We start from the raw sequence: 16010 nt of genomic DNA, 5'->3' as shown, positions 1-16010 counted from the left end.
CCTGCAAGCTTCCCAGGCAAATTAGTAGTGTGTTATGTGAAAGCTGAGAAGGGACATCGTCAAACAGCCAGAGGTCAGGTGTGTATGCAGTATTTACCCTGAGAACAAGAAGTCAACAGAGCACATCTCATAGGTAGCCATACTTTTCATATACTTTCTGTTTAGTTGTCAGCAGATGGTAGATAATGTTCCATGTTACACAGTAGAGTCTTTTAACACAATTTTGTACATGTTTACAAAACGGACATCGCATTTGTGGTGCCGTTCATTGTCAATGGCACTCCAAATGTGGAAAGTAAACATGCAGTTGTTTTGCACAGTTAAAAAAAAAAAACCCTGCAAAGCTTGATGCTTAAAAAAGGTGCATTATCTACATTGCCGCTGTTGAAATGATTGGGCTGCCCTATGTGCATAGCATGACAACATGTAAAAACTGTGATGCCTGATTTGTCACTTCATAGTGTGAATGGGGAATCACAAATATTTGACGCTGTTGTATGTAGCTGAGCATGTGACCCCCCTTCCAGGATGCAGTGCATGGATGGAATAAATAATGACCAGAGCTTAACATGGTCACCGGATGCAGAGGACAATGTCAACCCCATGCAAGGGCTGACATAATGCTAACAGAGAATTTTACTTTTAACTGCAACGGAGGAACAGAGCAACAGGGGAAGTCAGGGAAAGTGACTCAAAGTCAGCTTTCAAGAGATATTGTCACTTTGCCCTCAATTGTGCTTGTATTTGGTGTGAAGGAGCCACCAGAGTTAGTGAGAAGTAGCAAAAGTGGATATGTAAAGACAGTAAATGTGTAACAGTTGGTTTTGATGCTGCATTTCAGCCGTACCTTCAGCCTTGCTTCTCTCTTGTACTGAAATTGTTCTGAGCTTCTCACAGTGTGCATTAGAATCTGAAGCACCTATTTTTCACTTGTTGACACAAGATGGAGTGAGTATTATAGTTTTAATAGTATTCCCATCTCATTTTCACATATGAGGTATTACACCCATAAAAGGCTGAGATTGTTTCAGGATTCTTTTTACCTGTTGTAGTCCCAGTCCTTCATATGCCAATTATAGTGCTGCACATTTTTTCACCTTTTGCCAAATAGGGTATAGCCTATATAAAGGTAAGCCAATGAGGAGGGAGTTGCAGGAGTCGAGAAGAGAGATGACCAGGGGGTGAATTAGAAGTTTGTGGTGTTATTGGTTAGAAAGGGATGTATTTTGTAGATGTTGGAGGTTGAGATGGCAAGCTTTGGACAGTGATTGGGTGTGCGGTCAAAAGGACAGTTCAGAGTTCAGGATTACACCTAGAACCTTGGCATGTGGTGCTATCGATCTTGATAGAGAAATCAAGGGAAGAGGCACATGGTGGAGGAAATATGAGCTCAGTTCTGGATAGATTGAGTTTGAGGAACTGTTTTTTCATCCAGACTGATGTGTCCGTTTGTAAATGAGTGATGTGTGAGGCGAATGAAGGAGTGAGCTAAGGGGTAGAGAGAGATGTGGGTGTCATCAGTGTAGAAGGTGTATTGAAAGACATGGGAGGCTAGCAGCTGATTCAGGGAGGAGGCAAAGATCAAGAATAGGAGAAGTCCAGGAACAGAACCTTGGGGGACCCCGGCAGAGAAAGGAAGAGAAGAGGATGAAGTGGAATTGTAAGTGACACTGAAGGTGCAGTGGGATAGGTAGGAAGAGCACCAGTAAAGAGTACAGTCATAAAGACCAAAGGAGTGGAGTTTTTTGGGTAAGAGGGGATGGTCAACTGTGTAAAAGGCAGCAGAGAGGTATAAGAGAAAGAGTACAGATTAGTGTCCATTGGTTTTTTAAGCGGCAATAGAAAAAAAAAAAAAATATATATATATATATATATATATATATATATATATATATATATATACAGGGCTCAAAATTTAAAGTCCTGAGCTACTAGCCAGGCCTTAAGGGTTACTCGCCACCAGTTGCCCCACCCAACTCCTACCCTGCCCCGCCACTAATTCCGCCCCTAAACACGCCCTCATAAATTATCTCATAAAATGACACTGTTAAATGTTTTTGCATTAATGCAGAAGTTACAAAAATAAATAGTAATAACAACGTTTTCAGTGCCCATCAGTGCAGCCTCATCAGTGCCCATCAAGGGTCTGGAGGGTGGGGGCTAAAGAGCACTGGAGGGGGGCTGAAGAGCACTGGGGGGGCTGAAGAGCACTGAGGGGCTGGAGAGGGGGCTGAAAATCACTGGGGAGGGGTGGAGGAGGGGCTGAAGAGCACTGGGGAGGGGTGGAGGAGGGGCTGAAGAGCACTGGGGGGGGGCTGGAGGGGGGGGGCGCTGAAGAGCACTGGGAGGGCTGAAGAGGGGGGGGGCTGAAGAGCACTAAGGGGCTGGAGAGGGGGGGGCTGTACAGCACTAGGGGGGCCAGCAAAAAAAAAAAATAAGTTGGATAGGAGGGGGATGGGGGCGGCTGCATATAGAGGAATTGATCTTTGCATATTCCTCCTGCAAGCGCTGAATGCCTGCAGAGAGGAGAATCAGGCATCCAGCCCAGCGATCAGTTCCTCTATATGCAGCCGCCCCACCGCTCCTTCTATGCAGTCACACAGGGATGCTGCTCAATCCTCGGGCACTCACTTTCTTCCAGCCCCCGGGAGCAGCGCAGCACAGACGGAAGGAGCAAGCTGCCTTAACGGGAATAGATGATCGGCGCGAGTACTGGTGTAGCATGAAGATAACCCCCATTGGTATGCCACTGCTGGCCGGATAGTGTCAGAGTGTGGATCATCTAACTGTAACAGCTTGTAATTGCCGGGCGCTCGGTGACACACACAGTCCCGCCTCCTAGCCCGCCTTCTTTGATAGACGTCACACGTCCTGGTTGGCCAGGTGTTCTGTCCATCAAAGAAGCCGGGCTAGGAGGCGGGACTGTGTGTGTCACAGTGCCCGGCAATTACAATTAAAGCTGTTACAGTTGGATGATCCACGCTCTGACATTATTCAGTCCGTCAGGTGGCTGGCTTTCATCTCCTCTCGCTCCCGGAGCTCGCCCTACATAATTTCCACTCAAAATGCGAGCAGGCGAGTCGAAAATTTGAGGGCTATATATATATATATATATATATATATATATATATATATGTGTGTTATATATATATATATACAGTATCTCACAAAAGTGAGTAAACCCCTCACATTTGTGTAAATATTTTATTATATCTTTTCATGTGACAACACTGAAGAAATTACACTTTGCTACAATGTAAAGTGCAACAGTGTAAATTTGCTGTCCCCTCCAAATACCTCAACACACAGCCATTAATGTCTAAACCGCTGGCAACAAAAGTGAGTACACCCCTAAATTAAAATGTCCAAAATGGGCCCAATTAGCCATTTTCCCTCCCCGATGTCATGTGACTCGTTAGTGTTACAAGGTCTCAGGTGTGAGGGGCGTACTCACTTTTGTGAGATTATGTATGTGTATATATAAATAAAAAATGAAAGGAACCCTTTTTAATCAGAGTACAGCATCAAGTCAGTTAAACTGGGATATTTATCTGGTCAGTCAAGTAGCGGAAGGGGTTGTTAATTTTTTTCAGCTGCTTTGGTGTTAGTGAAATTAACAACAGGTGCACTAGATGGGAAACAATGAGACAACCCCCAAAACAGAAATGGGGTTAGGTTCTGGACTCTGTGGTGGCCAATCCATGTGTGAAAATGATGTCTCATGCTCCCTGAACCACTCTTTCACAATTTGAGCCCGATGAATATCTTGGGATATTCCCGTGCCATCAGGAAGAAAAAAATCCATTGATGGAATAACCCAGTCATTCAGTATATTCAGGTAGTCAGCTGACATCATTCTTTGGGCACATGCAGTAACTATCCAGGATAGTTAGGGCATGCTTAGTTTATTTAGTTGCTCAGTTAATTTCAGGTGGCCAGGCAGTGTATATATGTGCATTTCCATGTATTAATTTGAGGTAATACGGTGACATTCTCTTACATTTTGTACATATATATATACCTGAAGTACAAAACCGCTTAAATCATCTTCTTTCTACTGTTTGCCTGAAAGAACACTTCGTAGACCACCTGATGTGAAATACCCCTCCATCAGAAGGAAAAGCAATAAAGCCACTTAAAAATTAGGCCCGGGGGTCCCACAATCAAGGGGCACGCATGTGGGGGAGGTAAAAGATACAGGGGGAGATGGTAAAAAAAAGTGATCTAGATCATACCTCCTTACCTCTAGAAGATGGGACTGTCCAACTGGACAAAATAGTGTTTTTGAGAGTAGGAATGCTGTCCTTCTACATCCATATATACAACCCCAATGGCTAAACCACACCACTGGAAATCCAGAAGGTGGAACCTGTAGACTTAACAAAATTGTCAACTACACCAATTTACAACTAGATTTTAGAGTAAGGTGAACATGGATTGGCTTTATACATAGCAAAAATAACAAAATTAATTTCCCATCACACTTACCAGCTAGCCAGCAAAAAAAACAAAACAAAAAACAATTACACTGTCTAAAAATTTGCATTAAAAACAGACAAACCACATTTGCAAATACATGTGGAAGGCACACTGCCTCACCGAGGCTCCTCTGTATAGTGCAGTCCTAATTCCAATCTAGGAGAGTTTTCATGTTGGAGCAAATTCAGCAATGGATTAATTAAAGGAAGGTATGCCTGGAGGGAGCCCATTCCTCCTTACAAACACAGGCAAGTCTGCTGGAAAGTAAATTTCCTAGCATCTTACTCTAAAGGCTATTATAAATTGTGGCACTTGCCAATTTTGTTTTGCTTGCTAGATATAGCCTGGGGCACACTGGATGCCTTCATCTGCTGCTGTTCTTTGCTGGTTCTCTGTTTTTTATTTATTTACTTTAATGCATTCTCTGCATTAGGATAAAAAAAACCTTTAGGGCTCTTTCACACTAAGGCGACCTGTGAGGCGACCTGGTCGCCTCACAGGTCGCCGTAGGTCGCCTTCCATAGGGAAGCTGCGGACCCGTTCTAATAGGAGCGACACAAGTCGCTCCGACTTAGAAAAAGGGTCCGGAGCTTCTTTGGGGCGACCCGGAGGCGACCGCCATAGACTTCAATGTTATGAAGTCCGTGGCGGCCGCTCCGAGGTCGCGGCGCGCTGCTCGCACCGCGACCTCGGAGGTCGCCCCCCAAGTCGGATCGCGGCAATGTGAACGGGGCCTTAAATACCAGCTCCCCCCAGACCCCCTTCCTAAACACTTGATCCAGCACTGTGCTCCCCGCTGATACCACCAACTATGGAAGGAAGTTCCACATCTTTCCCACTCTTAACAGTAGAGAACCCCATCTGTTTGAGAATACAAGATACAGTTCATTTTTGTATTTTTTTTCCTGCTCTTTTCCTTGGGTCTGAAGTGTCCTTTATTGGCCCACCTGTAGTTACCGCATCATTGGATGCTGCCATCAGAGGCTAGTTTTAGGATCCTAGCCATCTGTAAAGAAGCTGCCCGAGATACCAAGGTGGGCGGCTCAGTGTGAGAGTGCCTGGGCCATTTTTACAGATTATAAAGATGGAATGGGTCGGTGGTTTACCAAAAAACAGTGGAGTACCACATCCCTGAATATATGCTTAAGGAACAACGTAAAATAAATTGGACAATACCCCATGTTAATTGTTTGCTGGTTTTGTGTATTCATGAAATAACTTCCCTCCTCTCCTGCCGGCTGCTTCAGGGGAGGGGGAGCGGGTGAAGGGGCCAGTAAATATGTCATTTACTGGCCCCTTCCTTTTTGTAATGAATGATCTGTAGTGATCACCCACTGTGTTCATTCACAATTGAAGCATAGAAACCCTGTTCAGTTTCTTCAGTTTGTGAATGAACAGGAAGCCGCTCAGCACAGAGCACTTCCCATTCATTCACTGTCTAGTGCAGCTGAGGCTGTAGAGAAAGAAACTGGGGAATCTGTCCTCAGTCCCTTTCTCTGTCTCAAAATTTTAGACCCCTGATATTTCACCAAAGCCCCCCCACCCAATCAAGGCTTCTTTAAAAAAAATGCAAAAATAAAATAATTAAAATGTAAAACTACTGACACTATTTGCCCCACGAACACCGTTCACAGCTCTACTGACACACGCACGTGTGCTTGAACTTTAGGGTGCACACCCTGATGCAGTAGACTGCGCACACCAATGATGGGTTTGTTCCAGATTGACTAGAAAAGTGAATGCATTACTTTATGTGGCATTCACCCTTTCCCGAAAGCCAGCCCACTGTTTGCATCAGGTGCCGAGGGCTCTTCAAAGAAATACGGAGGCTGAGGTTTTCAGGAAGCTATGTACAGCACCCTGCTGGCTCTACCCACCGGCCATGATCTATCTGCATAGCATAGAGAAAAACAGAGATCCAGTGATTGAAATCACTGGTTATAAAATAAGGTATGCAATCAATAATGAAAGGGTTTTGGTAAAATTTTTGTTGACATGTCAGCAAGGCCAGAAATAAGAAACCAAAGAAGCCAAAATATAAGCAGAAAAAAACAGCTTTAAGGAATTACCCGGTAAATCACAAGAGAAATTCCAAACCAACCAGTTTTTCCTTCTTTCAAATGTCCATCAAAGCATACAAATACCTGAACACACACATTGCATATTGACTGGTAATTTCCATGCCTGATAAACCCGCATAGGGACCTTATTTATGACTTCAAAAAAATACAAACACTGTAATTGTTCCAGTGTTCTCTCACCTTTATCTGCTTTTCATCAGGACAGCACAATCTTTGTTTAGGCCATATCTAAGCTTGGACTGCAGGGCTAGCCCAGATATGCCACAGTCATGTAAATTGTGGGGCCTGTGCTTTAGTTGTGTGTAAAAATATTTTACATACAGTATCTCACAAAAGTGAGTACACCCCTCACATTTTTGTAAATATTTTATTATATCTTTTCATGTGACAACACTGAAGAAATGACACTTTGCTACATTGTAAAGTAGTGAGTGTACAGCTTGTATAACAGTGTAAAATTTGCTGCCCCCTCAAAATAACTCAAACAGCCATTATTGTCTAAACCGCTGGCAACAAAAGTGAGTACACCCCTAAGTGAAAATGTCCAAATTGGGCCCAAAGTGTCAATATTTTGTGTGGCCACCACTATTTTCCAGCACTGCCTTAACCCTTTTGGGCATGGAGTTCACCAGAGCTTCACAGGTTGCCACTGGAGTCCTCTTCCACCCCTTCATGACGACATTACTGAGCTGGTGGATGTTAGAGACCTTGCGCTCCCCCACCTTCAATTTGAGAATGCCCCACAGGGCAGTGGTCATCTTGGAGGTGTGTTTGGGGTTGTTATCATGTTGGAATACTGCCCTGCGGCCCAGTTTCTTGTGCATCATCTTTAGAAGAGGCTTCCTTCTGGGAGGACAGCCATGCAGACCAATTTGATGCAGTATGCAGTGTATGGTCTGAGCACTGACAGGCTGAACCCCCACCCCTTCGACCTCTGCAACAATGCTGGCAGCACTCATAGGTCTATTTCTCAAAGATAACCTCTAGATATGATGCTAAGGCACGCAACTTCTTTGGTCAACCTTGGCGAGGCCTGTTCTGAGTAGAACCGGTCCAGTTAAACCGTTGTATGGTCTTGGCCACCGTGCTGCAGCTCAGTTTCAGGGTCTTGGCAATCTTCTTATAGCCAAGGCCATCATTATGTAGCGCAACAATTCTTTTTTTCAGATCCTCAGAGAGTTCGTGGCCATGAGGTGCCACGTTGAACTTCCAGTGACCAGTATTAGCGCGTAAGAGCAATAACACCACATTTAACACACCTGCTCCCCATTCACACCTGAGACCTTGTAACAATAACAAGTCACATGACACCGGAAGGGAAAATGGCTAATTGGACCCAATTTGAACATTTTCACTTAGGGGTTTACTCACTTTTGTTGCCAGCCGTTTAGATATTAATGGCTGTGTGTTGAGTTATTTTGAGGGGACAGCAAATTTACACTGTTATACAAGCTGTACACTCACTACTTTACATTGTAGCAAAGTGTCATTTCTTCAGTGTTGTCACATGAAAAGATATAATGAAATATTTACAAAAATGTGAAGGGTGTATTCACTTTTGTGAGATACTGTAGATCAGCTCATGCTACAATTGCTCTTCTTATAAGATGCTACAGTTGCAGGATGATAATTTAGGTTGAGAGGACTGCCTCCTGCTTGCCGTAAACTGATAATCACAACTGGAGCTCATGGACTGCCTTTTAGTAATAAAATATGAAGATATGAAGCTTTGCTGTATAAAGTGATATGCTAGGAATATATTCATGCAGGCTTGTGAAATCAGAGAACTTTAACCATTGTTCTTACTCTAACCTTAACCACTTAACCCCCGGAGGATTTGGCTGCTCAAAGACCAGAGCCTATTTGGCACTGCGTGACTTTAACGGACAATTGCGCGGTCGTGCGACACTGTACCCAAATGAAATTGTCGTTCTTTTTTTCCCACAAACAGAGCTTTCTTTTGGTGGTATTTGATCACCTGTGCGATTTTTACTTTTTGTGCTATAAACAAAAAAAGAGCAAAAATTTTGAAAAAATAACAATATTTTTCACATTTTTTTATATGAAATTCCCCCCAAAAAATGTAAAAATTGTGCGTATTTTGATTGGTTTGCGCAAAAGTTATTGCGTTTACTAACTAAGGGAAAGATTTATGTCATTTTTATTGTTTTTTTTTTTAACGAGTAATGGCGATCTGCGATTTTTTTTGGGGGGACTGCGACATTGCTGCGGACAGATCGGACCCTTGACTGACATTTTTGACACTTTTGGGGGTACCAGTGACATTAATACAGTAATCAGTGCTATACATATGCACTGTTACTGTAAAATGACACTGGCAGGGAAGGGGTTAACTTTATTAGAGATGCAGGGGTTAAATGTATCCCTAGGGGCGTGCTTCTAACTGTAAAGGGGTGTGGCTTTTCATGTAACCACAGAGACATACGATCCTACATAGCAGGATCGTATGATCTCTGCTGTTACACCAGGGAGAATGACAGGCGGCTTTGTTTTTGCTCGTCCCCTACAAGCTCCTGGGCTAGCGACGTAGTACTACGTCACTTTGCCCAGGAGGGGCTGACCGCCGCAGTAAATGTACTTGTGGCGGTCGGCAAGTGGTTAAAGTGGAAGTTAACTCCCATGTCTGATTTTTACCTGTAGGTAAGCCTATAATAAGACTTACCTATAGTTACAGTGGATATCTCCTAAACTTGCATCACTTAGGGGATATTTACTTTAGATGCAGCCAGTGGCATCACCGGTGCATGCGCTCTGAAGGAATGGCATACCTGTGCTGTTCCTTCAGAGCCGCGCCGCAAACAGTGACTCCCGCAAGTGGCGTCGCCAGCTCGGCCAATCAGATATCCAAAGCCTGCAAACCCAGAAAGACGACTGGGTGAAGATGGAAACCCCTTCAGCGGTGACAGTGCGCCGCTGGAGGGCCTTGTTTTCAGGCAAGATCCTAATGTCCTAATGTGCTAGTATCCAATACATATTAGCACATTTTGACTTTAACTGCCCGGGCCGGTGAAGACTACCTCTTTATTTCTTAACCTATAAAATGAATACTTAATTCTAAAACATAATCTATCAAAGATTATTTATAGCAACTGTTTTTTAAGCTTTTTTTTTTTTTGCTATTTGGATGCCTTACATTTGTCCCTGAGACACAATAAGGCCTCATGCACACTGAGCACTTTTGAAGCTACTTCTAGGGGAGTCAGGCGTTTTTTTTTTACTGCCTCTAAACTCCCCTGTATTTTATCCTATATGTCCATGCACACATAGGCTTCTAGCAGAGTTTTCAGGCAGGAGAGTTTAGTGGCAGGAAAAAAAGCCCACTGCCAGAGCATCCTGGAGCTTGAAGCTGCTAAACGTGCCTAAACGCTACGCACATTTAGGGCTTGAGTGTTAATGTATTTCAAGGGCCAGAAATAATGATGTGGGTAAACACATGTAAATGTGGTATACACTTTTTACAATCGTCAGGCATTTTGTTTGCCAAAATGCTGTTGCCAGGAGGAGGCTTCTAGGGGAGTTTAAAAAAAAAAAAAAAACATTAGGGTGCATGAGACCTAAGAAGTGAAAGGAAATCCAGTTTTAGACAATTGTCAGCAGAACTGATTTTCCCTTCCCTCCTCTTCTGGAGACATTTGTAAAATTTGGAATTTCTTATATCCTTCTGTCCTAGTAATAGTATTCAGATAGGGTGAATCTTTCCTGCAGATAGGAGACACAGATAGCTGTAGAAAGATAAGCGAAATGAGGGCTAATGGCCGCTAAATATATATATATATATATATATATATATATATATATATATATATATATATATAAATAAATATGGACACAGCGCTCCATATTTAGAACCATAGGTTATTTTGCCCCCTACAAGAGTAGGACACTAGGCAGAAAATACAAACTTGGCTATGCCTATGGGCAGTCCTAGCTGGTATATATCTGCTATAGGCCTCCAGCCTCCAGTTTTTTTCTGCCTAGTCTCAGGAGTAAGGACCCAGCTCCCTGCTGGAATCTTTGGTCCTAGCACTTTTTTCCTTTTTGCATCCTTATTGATTTTTTTTATTCCTGTTTTTTCCTGGGGAGATCTACCACAACTGATGGGTTTGGTAACAGGCTGGATATTTAGATCCAGTGGTCCCCCCAGTCCAGCCGTCGAGCACATGCAGACCGTCAGCTATGCGCTAGGTCGGCCGCGACTTAGCACCGCCGGACAGGGGCTGGCCAGCAAATTAAATGCCCTCGCAGGATCGCATACGAATGGGCACCTGGTCTGAGTTGCAGGGTTTCCCCCCGCCACTTTGGTGACAAAGTCCCACCCCTCATTTTCCTTTTTGGCACTGCTTGGGGCCGTTCCTATGTTTCTGAATATGGAGCGCTGTGTCCGTCAATGAACGAAAGAGAAAATGGGATAATTGTTACTTACCATAAAAATCCTTTCTCCAAATGAATTGACAGACACAGCACCCACCCCTCTATGGAGTATTTTGTGATACTTCTGATACCGCTTGTTACTAAACTGGAGCCCTATAGCAGAAAGGCGGATATATATCAGCTAGGACTGCCCATAGGCTTAGCCAAGTTTTTTTTTTTTTCTGCCTAGTGTCCTACTCCTGTAGGGGGCAATATAACCTATGGTTCTGGAAATGGAGTGCTGTGTCCGTCAATGAACTCAGAGAAATGGATTTTAAGTAACAAAAATCCCATTATTCATACATTCACATAAGAATAAGATATATATATATATATATATATATATATATATATATATATATATACACTTTTACACTTTTGTGTAAATACATTTAGGACTACAGAATTTCCATGTTTTTATATGAATTTTTTACAGAACTATAGTATATATTTATATTGTCAATTAAGATGGAATTATCAAACGGGTTTATTAATTGTCCTGATGAAGGTGACACAAATCCCCGAAATGTGTTGACTTTTTTGAAACAGTCCAACTATATAATTATTTATACCGTGGTAAATTAAATTCCTTTCAGCACAGGCACTGCCTATCCTGACCGAGTACAGCATTGCATTGTATACCAGCAGGTCTACAGGTGACTACCAAAGCTGGATGTACACTGTCAGATTTCTTTTGCACAATCTGGTGGCTGAGCAAAAGAGATCTTAAAATATTTCTATAACCCACCCTGCTGGGCTGTTGTATTCTGATGTCAGAATACTCGAACAGCGACTGCATCTGATTTGAATGCAACTGCTGTATGGCCTAGAATTTTCAAGCAGGCTTCATCAACAAAAGTCAAACGATCGATTTTTGTCAAAGTGAGACTGGTATCACTGCCCACTAAGCGAATTCCACCCTTTTCACTAGGAACTTTGCACAGTGTATGGTCAGTATAATGACTCGTTCACACCAAAACGCAGTGTGGGAAATTTGCACATTTGCCACCATGAGGGGTGGGCAAAATGCACATTTCCCACACTGTGTTCAAATCGCACTGGGTGTGCGATCTGCTATGGGTGTCATTATATTCCTAGCAACACAGATTGCAAACACAATGTATTTGCCTTCACTGGATTTCATGGTACCGCAGTACCATGCTTTTTGGTGCAGTGTGCTTTTGAAAAGTAGTGCACTACTTTTTGTGTGATCCAGAGCAATTTTAGCCCATTCAAATGAAAATCGTAGTCAGCATTCCTGTGCGATTCAGGTGTGAACAAGTCTAAAACTTTTTTATTTAGCATAAGTACTCTATGTAGGCAAATGTAGGATGATATAGGGCAGCACAGTGGCTAAGTGGTTAGGGCTTTTGCCTAGCAGCAGTAGGGTCGTTGGTTTAAATTGCAACCACTGCAGCACCTGCCTTGAGTCTGCATGTTCTCCCTGTGCCTGCATGGGTTTCCTCCGAGTACACCGGTTTCCTCCCACACTCCAAAGACGTGGTGTTAGATTTTTTGGCTCCTGTCTAAATTGGCCATAGTATGTATATGTATGAATGTGAGCTAGAGACCTTAGATTGTAAGCCTCTTGGGGGCAGGAACTGATGTGAATGTACAATATATAAATATAAAGCTCTGCATACATTAAAGGCGCTATATAAGTACCTGTAATAATAATGATATGGACAGGTTTAGCTGGCTTGTCATACTTTAGTAGCATTACTTGTTAATATATATAAATGTACTTAACAAAGCATTAGCTATATAAAGGAATTTGTACATGGTGACTTTGGGAGAACAGTTCCAAATATTGGGTCACTAATGAAGACTACTGCTGATATCTTGGAGCTGGATGTGGAGGTTAGTTTGGTTTGGTTTGTTTTGTTTTATCTTTTATTTGCAATGTGTTGGCAGTTCATGTTTATATAGTATTTTATCATACAGCAAGTGGATGTCTTGAAATTCAAAATATACTTGACTTAGTACTTTCCTGTTTAACTACCTCAATACTGGGCACTTAAACCCCCTTCCTTCCCAGACCAATTTTCATCTTTTAGCGCTGTTGCATTTTGAATGACAATTGCGCGGTCATGCAACATTGTACCTAAACCAAATTTGTGTCATTTTTTTCCCCACAAATAGAGCTTTCTTTCGGTGGTATTTGATCACTGCCAGGTTTTTTCTTTTTTGGTGCACAAATAAAAAAAGACAGAAAAGTTTGAAAAAAAAAAAAGTTTCTTTGTTTAGGTTATAAAATTTTGTGAATAGATACGTTTTTTCCTGCACTGATGAGCACTGATGATGCCGCACTGACAGGCACTGATGAGGAGACACTGATTGGGTGGCACTGATGGGGTGGCACTGATGGGGTGGCACTGATATGCAGCACTGATGGGCACTGATAGGTAGCACTGATATGCAGCACTGATGGACACTGATATGTGGCACTGATAGATAGCACTGATATGTAGCATTGGTGGGCACTGATAGGCAGCGCTGATGGGCACTGATAGGCAGCGCTGATGGGCACTGATCGGCGGCACTGGTGGGCACTGATAGGTGGCAATGATCGGCACTGATGGGCGGCACTGATTGGCACTGATGGGGGGCACTTATGGGCACTGATGGGGGGCACTGATGGGCACTGATAGGCAGCACTGGTGGGCAATAATGGGCACTGGTGGGCAGCACTGGTGGATGGCAATAACGGGCACTGGTGGGCAGCACTGATATATGGCATTGGTGGGCAGCACTGATAGGAGGGCACTACTGGCAGGCTGTTTGCCATCCCTGGTGGCCATGGTGGGCATCCCTGGTGGTCATGGGTGGGCATCCCTGGTGGCTCTAGTGGCATCCACTCCCCCCAGGGCTGCACTGGTAATCAATCATCTGATTACCAGCACAGACCCCCCCTGTGATCAGTGAGTACTTAGAAATACTCACTGATCACCCCAGCTCCAGTATCGATCCTCTTCTTCTCCTCCCTGACAGGATCTGTCAGGGAGGAGAAGAGATCGAAGCCGTTACAACGGCTGTATTTACATTGCATGACGGCTGTGATTGGACACAGCCGTCATGTGATCAGGAGGGCCAATCACAGGGCCCTCCTGACGCATCTTGTTGCGCTGTGTCCGAGGGACACAGGCACATCGAGATCGCGCCGCTGCGCGTGCCCGCGGCGGAGCGATCTCGCTCCTTCTGAAGGACGTTCCGGAACGTCCATTCAGAAGGACGAGACTCCCACCCGGCCGTATATGTACAATGGCCCGGGTGGGAGGTGGTTAATTGCTTTTGCACTGCATTAATGGAATCACTGTAGTTCACAAAGTGCTGAGGCTGAAAGCAAGGAATAAATTAGGGATTCCCCTAGATGTGTGTTTTAATTTCCACCATTGCTTTTCTGGAAACGCATGTACTAAAGACATGTGGGTTCTGCCTTGTTCGAGCAGTAGGGGTTTTTAGTATCTCAAACGTACAATTATCTTTTACATTTTCTCACATTTTATTGTTAAATTCCTTTAATCACGGCAAAGGGTTAGGGTACAAGCCAGAATTATTTAGTATTTCTATAAAAAAAACATTTGTTGCTTTATATTGAATGCATTAATGCAGTAACTTAATGGGCAGATACAAGTACAAAATCCTTTATTTGATAATTTTTTTTACGTTGCATAAACACCCCTGACTATCCATAAATACCTCCATGACTATGAACATCCTGTAAAATGTATACTAATGCAGTATTTAGCAGAAGAAAAAAAGTGTCTGATTTCTGCTGTAAGATAGGCCATAGATCAGCAGATGTCTTCCTGAGATAACAGGCAGAAAGAGGTCTATGTTGAAGCAAGTAGTAAGAATATTAGCACCTTTTTACATGCATGTCAGGGTAAAAAAAAAAACGTATTCAGTACATCTCTGCATAATGCATAATTCTTCATGCACAAAATCCAATTAGCTTCTAACTTCCTGTTTGAGCTGACCGCAAAGTACCATTTCTTCACTGAAATTCCTAAGTGTTGTCAGCACTGGGTGCTGGATTACAGAACTCTGCCTATCCTCACCCATCTCTGTCCCACTCCACATGCATACCCTGATTTCATTCCCAGCAAAAAAAAGCTGCTTCCCTAATTTCCAAGAGACTGTCCTCACACTGTGTGTAGGGAAAAGCCTCTTGGGAGAAGTAGTTCTGGGAGTGTGCCTGTGTCATTAGGAACTGAGCTCCCAGCAGCTACTCCTGCAAGAATTGTATTCTCTTGGCATTGATGTCACAGGGCTAATAAAAGCTGTTTCTAAAGAAGCAAGTTAAAAGAAAACAATATTGGTAAAACATGCTCTAGAAGGGTTAGATAGGCATAATTTTAACGCAGTATCAAGCCTACTAATTCTTTAATGTGGGGGCTGTATTCGTTTTCTTTTTTTTAGGCTTTTTTCTTTATTTTCTCCTGGTGATCCGGCCAGTAAGTCTGTTATTTTTCAACTTGCTTTAACCACTTGACCTCTGGAAGATTTACCTCCCCCCCCCCCTCACCCCCTCATGACCAGGCCATTTTTTGCTATACGGCACTGCGTTACTTTAACTGACAATTGAGCGGTCATCCAATGTTGTACACAAATGAATTTTATATAATTTATTTCCTACAAATAGAGCTTTCTTTTTGTGGTGTTTGATCATCACTGGGTGTTTTATTTTTTGCGCTATAAACGAAAAAAGACTGAAAATTAAAAAAAAAAAGCAATATTTTTTTACTTTCTGCTATTAAACATATCCAATAAAAAAAAATATAAAAAATCAAATTTCCTCAGAAATGTAGGCCAATTTGTATTCTGCTACATACTTTTGGTAAATAAAATCCCAATAAGCGTATATTGATTAGTTTTTCGCGAAAACCAGCTAAATTGTGGAACGTGTGTACCGCGGTCTATTCAACAGAAGCCGGTCTAATGACCAGTTTCTAGGCCAGTTCACACTAGATGCAGTGCAAATTTACAGCGAATTCGCTGCAAATTCGCACCAAATCA

The 16010-nt window shown here is 42.9% G+C and overlaps 1 protein-coding gene across 1 annotated transcript in view; it reads left to right on the top strand.

Annotated features, from left to right (window-relative positions):
* Nucleotides 1-16010, top strand: part of PUS10 (pseudouridine synthase 10) — a 176750-nt gene that overhangs the window by 136968 nt on the left and 23772 nt on the right. The window contains exon 17 of the mRNA XM_082251355.1: nt 12752-12851. Within this exon, the coding sequence (XP_082107481.1) occupies nt 12752-12851 (100 nt within the window). The remainder of the gene's footprint in view (nt 1-12751; nt 12852-16010) is intronic.

Source organism: Pelophylax lessonae (genome assembly GCF_965119305.1).
Source record: "Pelophylax lessonae genome assembly, chromosome: 3".
NCBI lineage: Eukaryota > Metazoa > Chordata > Amphibia > Anura > Ranidae > Pelophylax > Pelophylax lessonae.
This window is presented reverse-complemented; position numbering and strand designations above follow the sequence as displayed.